Source organism: Saccostrea cucullata, unplaced genomic scaffold (assembly GCF_032062105.1).
Source record: "Saccostrea cucullata isolate Sc308-1 unplaced genomic scaffold, CSIRO_AGI_Scuc_v1 ctg15798, whole genome shotgun sequence".
Taxonomy (NCBI): domain Eukaryota; kingdom Metazoa; phylum Mollusca; class Bivalvia; order Ostreida; family Ostreidae; genus Saccostrea; species Saccostrea cuccullata.
Window position 1 is genome coordinate 5,753 of NW_026918130.1, and position 8,019 is coordinate 13,771.

At 34.5% G+C, this 8,019-nt stretch overlaps 1 protein-coding gene across 1 annotated transcript; it reads right to left on the reverse strand.

The window, feature by feature from the left end:
- Positions 1 to 257: 257 nt before the first annotated feature.
- On the reverse strand, positions 258 to 6,669 carry LOC134252244 (transient receptor potential cation channel subfamily A member 1 homolog; the record flags this gene model as incomplete). The annotated part of the gene is given in 6 exon segments (XM_062734708.1): positions 258 to 2,534; positions 2,790 to 2,969; positions 3,091 to 3,159; positions 3,634 to 3,807; positions 6,470 to 6,594; positions 6,597 to 6,669. Coding segments are annotated over 6 exon segments (801 nt in total), but the record flags the coding sequence as incomplete, so codon positions are not given.
- Between the last annotated feature and the right edge of the window lie 1,350 nt (positions 6,670 to 8,019).

Sequence of the window (8,019 nt, forward strand, 5' to 3'; positions counted from 1 at the left end):
TAAGTGAATTTTCAGAACATTTTACAAAATTTCTCCAATTTTTATGATTTATTATCTACTGAACTGAACTCGTGATAAAGCCAATTTCATCATTTTTAGATCATACAATTTTTAAGGCACAATACAGCCCAAACCGTACTTCTTCTTTGAGGCACAATACAGCCCAAACCATACCTTCTTCTTTCTTTTTTATCCATGAACAACGATAGATTGATAAGTTTTGATAAAGTTTATTATTAACTACATCATTTTACACTGTATACAAAGAATTATGAAAAGTATTTCATAACATTAGTATAAATATATAAATAGGAGAATAGTTCTGTCTATGAAGGCCAAGGTAAAATCAAACAGAACAATTACTTTAAGTAAACATGCAACAATTACTCACAGAGTAAGATTTTCTGTAAAATCAGTCCAATTCCCCATAAGGAGAGACAGAATTCAGTTCATCAATATAGAAAATAGACATAGGAATAAAAAAAATTCCAAGAGTATAAAAATTATATGAAAAAAATTGTTAATGGAAACAAAAAATAAAATGTATGGTGATTTCATAGGCATTTTCATCATGTCAAAAATCAGAATATGCTATATGTCTATGAAGAATACCCAATAAATTAGAGAGAAAACTGCTTGGAAATGAAACAAAATGCATTAAAATTGAATGCCATAGAAATAAACAATAATCAATAGATGTAAATTATTGGTCCTGTCATTGTGTTCCACACTAATGGCATAAACCAAAAAGGCCAAACAAAATATCACAGTAAAAAGGTTTAACATGCAATTGTAAAGTTTTAATTGGTAGCAGATTTGTAAAACTGAACAAAGGGAAAAAATCGTATGAAATCTACTTAAAGTATGGTACATAAAAGCAATGTCTAACAGAATACCGTAAAGTACACTTGGATAGTGAACAAGTGGAGAAAACTGAAAAATTCAATCACTACCAAGTAAATAAATCACTCTTTGCATTTTCGACATTAATATCAAATAGTTTGTTCAAATTTGGAACAGCATGTTCAAGTATTTCAAGTTTCGTACTCAGTCATCACAATCAGTATTGAGCAAAATTGATACGATACTAAATGTACTAACATTCTAATACATGTCTACTAAAATCAAGGAAACTGTAGTAAGAAAGGAGAAATACATGAAGAAAACATGGCTGGACCGGGATTCAAACCTTGGACCCCTGCATTACTAGTCAGGTGCTCAAACCACTGAGCTATATCCACGATCCGTAAACCCCGAACTTCTACAGTAACTAATGCACCACTAAATTATGTATATCACAATTTACAGATAGTAAAGCGCTCGATGCTGATTCATTAGAAAGATTGTCCTTCAACTCAAAGGCATGGAGGAGAGATTGTAGAAAATACATACTTGAGAATTGCATATTCAAGAGTCACACGACAAAAATCAGATTTTAAAATAAGTGACCTTAATATCTGAGGTATTTATTATCAGCTGTTTGCCCAAGGGGCTGCACATTTCAAAAATACAAGCAGGTAAAATAAGAGAGGCTTACATCAAATTAATATGAAAAAATCTTTTAAATAAATATTATTGTTTCAAAATAAGTCATGGAGATTTTGTAGCGTTTGACATTTGATGTTCTGCCATTACAATATGGTGTAAAAATAAATTTTGTGTAAATCAACAACCATAAAATTCACAGAGTGTTTTTGTTGAGTTTTTGTGGAGTATGAGATGTATATAATTACTTCCACCACTAACATATTAAATGGTGCTTAGAGCAGTAAAATCTACACAACTTTGTAACATATCTCCTGATACAAAGAAATAATGATAACTAAAGGTGGAATACATAGTGAAAAAAGAAAACTTAGCAAATATGCTGTTATTATTAACAAAAAGAAATTATTATAAAACACTTTAATTACATGTACATAGGACAATTATATATCTACTTAAAGTGTATGAACAAAACAAGGAAACAGAAATAGCATCTGGTTATAATAATTTTACCCTTTATAAATAATCTTTATGGATAACTTAGTTTCAAAATACATGTATCAAATATTGCATTGTTTTCACTCCTCCCTGAAAACTCAAATCTGATTCATAAAGCAAGAGTAAAGCTACACTGACACAAAGAGAAAGGAATGCAACTCTGGATAGCCTCTCTTACAACAGAGTTATGTTTCCCATAGATTAGACACCTATGGGTGGTAAATATCAAAGTTAGATATAGCTTTAGAATCACAATAATAACACAAACATTAAAGTACAATAAGAAAAAAACTAGGACAATAGATAGATTTGGAGATGCCCCCTTAAGAGCTCCTATGTAAGGTTTTTGCCCCCTTTGAGATGGTCCCCCCTTAGTCCCGGTCCTGGAAGTCCTCCTCATTGAAGTCCGTGACACCGGACTGCTCCAGCAGGACTCGCAGCATCCCCTCCAGACGCGCGTTCTGTTCTCGGATGTTCTTCACCCCGCCCTTCAGTTTTGAGATGTCCTTCTGTAGCTTCTCTTGTGTCTCCATGACTTTCTCTATCTCATCCTAAACAAAGGTCAAGGTCAAGGTGAATATTGTTTTAAAACAGGACATAATTTAATACACAAGAAATGCATTTGGTATGGACATATGAATCAAACAATTTTTAACAATATTGTATACAATACAAAGTAAGTAAAGGAATTGTATCTTGCTCTTGCATAGTTTTAATATGTAAAAGGATTGTACACAGTGTCCAGGGCTTTAGAGATCAGTGTGATAAAAGATTCCCCTAATATCTCTGATTCTGTGAATACTTACCAGATCTGGATCCAGGGCTTTAGAGATTGCCTGTGATGACAGATCTCCAGCTTCAGCTCGAGCCAGAAGCTTCAGGGGGTTCAACGTCTTCCTGTTGGGTCTGTACGTGTCACATTTTGCCACAAATCGCCGCCTTATAAATTCTGGTACCACTCTCTCAACATCCAAAGCTAAATCAACCTGGAAAGAAACCCTGAGTCTTAACAAACAACCATGGGATAAACTCATTAACTTATTCAGTGCATTTTCCAAAACTTTTATGTCAGATTTTATTGAATATTTTCATGTTTTGGGTGACTACCTGCATAGCCATTCTCTTGAGAGCGGCCTGCTCCTGTACAGCTTTAATGTCGTCTACAGCCAAACCAACCTAGTGTGGAACAGAAGTCATGTACAGCAAGTACAGTTAATCTCTAAACAGTTACAAAGTTAACTCACAGACAAATCTGAATTCCACAAGGCTTTTATTTTATTACTATAATTTTTTGTTATGTAAAGTAAGAACATTGTAACTGAACAACAGGAAGAATGAATCAAAGAAGACACATGACTCAGAGAATTCTGAAATGAACCAATGAAATGACGTGACATAAAATGAAACTAATGAAATAAGACATGAAATAAAATGGAACCATTCAAATTACACACGACATAAAAAAATGAACCAATGAAAATAAAGATGACAGAAGTTGAACCAATGAAAAGACACATGACATAAGAATGAACCAATTAAAAGACACATGACATAGTCCTATGAACCGATTACTGTAAAGGACACATTACATAGGAATGAACCGATCGAAAGACACTTGACATACGAATGAACCAATCAAAAGACACATACCAGTAAGTTCATGATGATGATGGACATGATGATCATGAAGACGACGAACATGACGTAGGTGATTTCTGGGTAGTAGTCCAGCTGAGCACCGTAGAAGATTTCCTCGTACTCAAACTCTCCTATCATCATCACAGTCGTCTTTATTAGCGACTCCCACACCGTCGCAAAGGCATCCTATTAATAGAAACAGCTGCTTTAGGAATTCAAAAACTTATTTTATTTCATACATATGAACTCTCAAAAGAATACAGTGGTTTGAGCTTATCTCAACAAAGTATGTGTCTGCATACATAAAAATGTCTTTATGACAGATTCAGAATTTTTAACCTGGCAATGAGTTTATAATGAAACAAGAGGCCCAAGGGCCTTGAATCGCTCTTCTGATAAATTGTACAATCTATCACTTCTATTAGAAGCCTCCAACTCTATTAGTATCATAAGACCCAAAATGCATCAACTTACAAAGTTTGATAATATTTAGCAAGTTAAGACTGAAGATATTATAATTATAAAATACCATAAGTAGGTCACAGTGACCTACCTTTTGATTGAAATTTTCTGAGGACTCAAGATACATAAATTGACAAAGACTGATGATTCTAATTAAATAAGTACCTGAGATATTCAAAAGTAGGTCACCATGACTTACTTTTTGGTCAACATTCTCTGTAAACCCAAGATGCATCATCTGACAAAGTTTGACGAGTCTAAGCCAATTAGTACCAGAGATAATTAAATATAGCCATCAAATGTCAAAAGTAGATCACGGTGACCTACTTTTCGGTCGACGTTATTCAAAAACCAAAAATGCCTAAACTGGCAAAATTTGAAGATTCTAAGCCAGTAAGTACCCGAGATATTCAAAATTAGGTCACCGTGACCTACTTCTTGTTGGACATTCAATGAAACCCTAAGATGCCTCAACTGACAAAGTTTGATAATTCCGAGCCAATAAGTACCAGATATAATTAAATATAGCCATAAAATGTCAAAAGTAGGTCACAGTGACCTACTTTTTAGTCGACATTCACCGAAAACCTAAGGTGCCTCAACTGACCAAGTTTGATGATTCTAAGCTAATACATACCTGAGATATTCAAAAGTAGGTCACCGTGACCTACTTTTTGGTCGACATTCTCCGAAAACCCAAGATGCCTCAACTGACAAAGTTTGATGATTCTTAGCCAATAAGTGCCTGAGATACTAAAATATAGCCATAAAATGTCAAAAGTAGGTCACTGTGACCTAATTTTTGGTCGACAATCTCTGAAGACCCAAGATGCATCAACTGACAAAATTTGATCATTTTAGATCAATAAGTACCAGAGATACTTAATTTTAGTCACAAAAGGTCAAAAGTAGGTCACCATGACCTACTTTTTGGTCGTCACTCTCCGAAAACCCAAGATGCATCAACTCACAAAGTTTGATCATTCTAAGCCAATTAGTACTCTAGATACTTAAATAAAGCCATAAAATGTCAAAAGTAGGTCACCGTGACCTACTTTTTGGTCGTCACTCTCCGAAAACTAAATATGCATCAACTCTCAAAGTTTGATGATTCTAAGCCAATAAATATCTAAGATACTTAAATAAAGCCATAAAATGTCGAAAGTAGGTCACCGTGACCTATATTTTGGTCGACATTTTTCAAAGACCCAAGATGCATCTACTGACCAAGTTTGATGATTGTAGGTCTGAAGGTAATCAAAATTTGCGATTTAAACAATTTGAAAACAAATGTCAGCAAAATTCAAAAAGTAGGTCACAGTGACCTACTTTTTCATAAATATGTTTTAAAGTCCTAAGATGCATCAAAGTACAAGATTTGATGTTTCTAAACCTCACAGTGTCTGAAATAATGGGATTTAATGTTTTTAAAAGGATAAGTCACATAGTTCAAAGAGTAGGTCACGGTGACCTACTTTTAAGTTGACAGTGTTTGAAGACCCAAGATACATCAACTGACAAAGTTTGATGATCATAGGCCTTAAAGTGTCCAAAATATGCCTTCAAATCAATTTGAAAACAAATCCCCGCAAAATTTAAAAAGTAGGTCACCGTGACCTACTTTTGAGTTAACATGATGTGAAGTCGTAAGATGCATCAACTTACAAGATTTGATGATCCTAGTCCTCATAGTAAGCAAAATATACACATTTTTATTAATTGTAAATTTAGGTCAACTTTGAAGTGACCTTGAGACCACGCCCTTTGCCCCAGGGTCATGCCTTGAACAATTTTTAATCTTCAACATATCCTGATCCTTGTATGTAAGTTTGGTGAAAATCTGCCTGGTGGTTCTGGAGAAGAAGATTTTTTAGCAACCAGTACTTTTGGTTTTGTTTTCCTGATTATCTCCCCTTGTTTTAGGGTCCCAACCCTTATTTTGGTATAAATGGTAGCCCTTGGGCCCAGGATACCCTGTTATAAATTTGACACTGATTGGCCAAGGGGTTCTTGAGTTATGGCCCATATTCTAAAAAGTTAACGCACACCGCACAAATGGCCATAGCATTAGCTCTTTGAGCCTTTGGCTCAGAAGAGCTAATGAGAGTTATAAAACTTGATTTGAGAATTTAAAGTAATTAAAAATATATTGTAAACCAACTTTCATTTGCATCAGCTTTTATTTGCGATTTGTCAGTTTAAAATCAATCCGCGAACATTAATTTTTGCAAATGAGGAATTATTCTATACAAAGAAAAATAAATGGTTTGTGGTGATTTATATTTGTATTTCTAGTAGGTCGTGAAACTCGCGAATATTTATGGCAAATGAATAAAAGTTGTTTTACAACAATCTTGCATTTGAAACAAAATGAGAGTTATCTAACCTGGCTTTGCAGTAGACAGTAGAATCCTAAACCAAAGGCAACAATGAACAGAAAGAAGACAAGAGCGAACTGCATGAAGGTGTTGAGGATGTCCTTAAACATGACCACGTAGATTCCAATCGCGGGAACTTCTGGAGGAAGAGAACCAGGTTAATCCAACAGAGGAAGATTGCTACAGCTCCTACCGACCACTGCCATGTCTGTAAAAAAAATTATTTTAACAGAGGTTACATATGCATACACATAACGATGCATACACATAACGTATCAATTTCAAGTATAAAAGTAATATCATTTTTTTAAAAAATTTTTTCATCACGTTTTGATTTTATGGATTTCGGGTCTCAGAATATTTTTTCACTATTTCTTAAATGCTTTCTTTTAATTTCATTAAAATTCTATCAAAATAATAATATAATTTCAGTAAAACAAGAGACCCATGGGCCACATCGCTCACCTGAGCACCAAGGGTAGGACTAGTATAAAATGGTTTTTTAATGTAAAGTTTAAATCCAAAAGTAGTCCCATGACCAATCATGGATTTGCTATTTTTTAGAAAATTACTGAGAAGAAGATTTTTAAAGAATTTTCCTATATATTTCTATGTAAAACTTTGGTCGGCCATTTTGGCCCCGCCCTACCCCCGGGGGTCATGATTTAAACAAACTTGAATCTACACTACCTGAACATGCTTCCATATAAATATGATGAATAATGGCTTTGTCATTCTTGAGAAGAAGATTTTAAAGAATTTTCCTATATATCTCTATGTAAAACCTTGGTCGGCCATTTTGGCTCCGCCCTACCCCCGGGGGTCATGATTTGAACAAACTTGAATCTACACTACCTGAGCATGCTTCCATATAAATATGATGAATTATGGCTATGTCATTCTTGAGAAGAAGACTTTTAAAGAATTTTCCTATATGGCTTTGTCATTCTTGAGAAGAAGATTTTTAAAGAATTTTCCTATATATTTCTATGTAAAACTTTGGTTGGCCATTTTGGCCCCGCCTTACCCCCGGGGGTCATGATTTGAAAAAAATTGAATCGACACTACCTGAGGATACTTCCATATAAATATGATGAATAATGGCTTTGTCATTCTTGAGAAGAAGATTTTAAAGAATTTTCCAATATATTTCTATGTAAAACTTTGGTTGGCCATTTTGGCCCCGCCCTACCCCCAGGGGTGAACAAACTTGAATCTTCACAACCTGAGAATGCTTCCATATAAATATGATGAATTATGGCTTTGACATTCTTGAGAAAAAGATTTTTAAAGAATTTTCCTATATATTTCTATGTAAAACTTTGGTCACCATTTTGGCCCTGCCCTACCCCTGGGGTTCATGATTTGAACAAACTTGAATCTACACTACATGAGGATGATTCCCGAAAAGTATCATCAATAAGGGCTCAGCTATTCTTGAGAAGAAGATTTTTAAAGAATTTTCCTATATATTTCTATGGCCCCGCCCTACCCCCGGGGGTCATGATTTGAACAAACTTGAATCTCCACTACATGAGCATGCTCCCATATAAATATG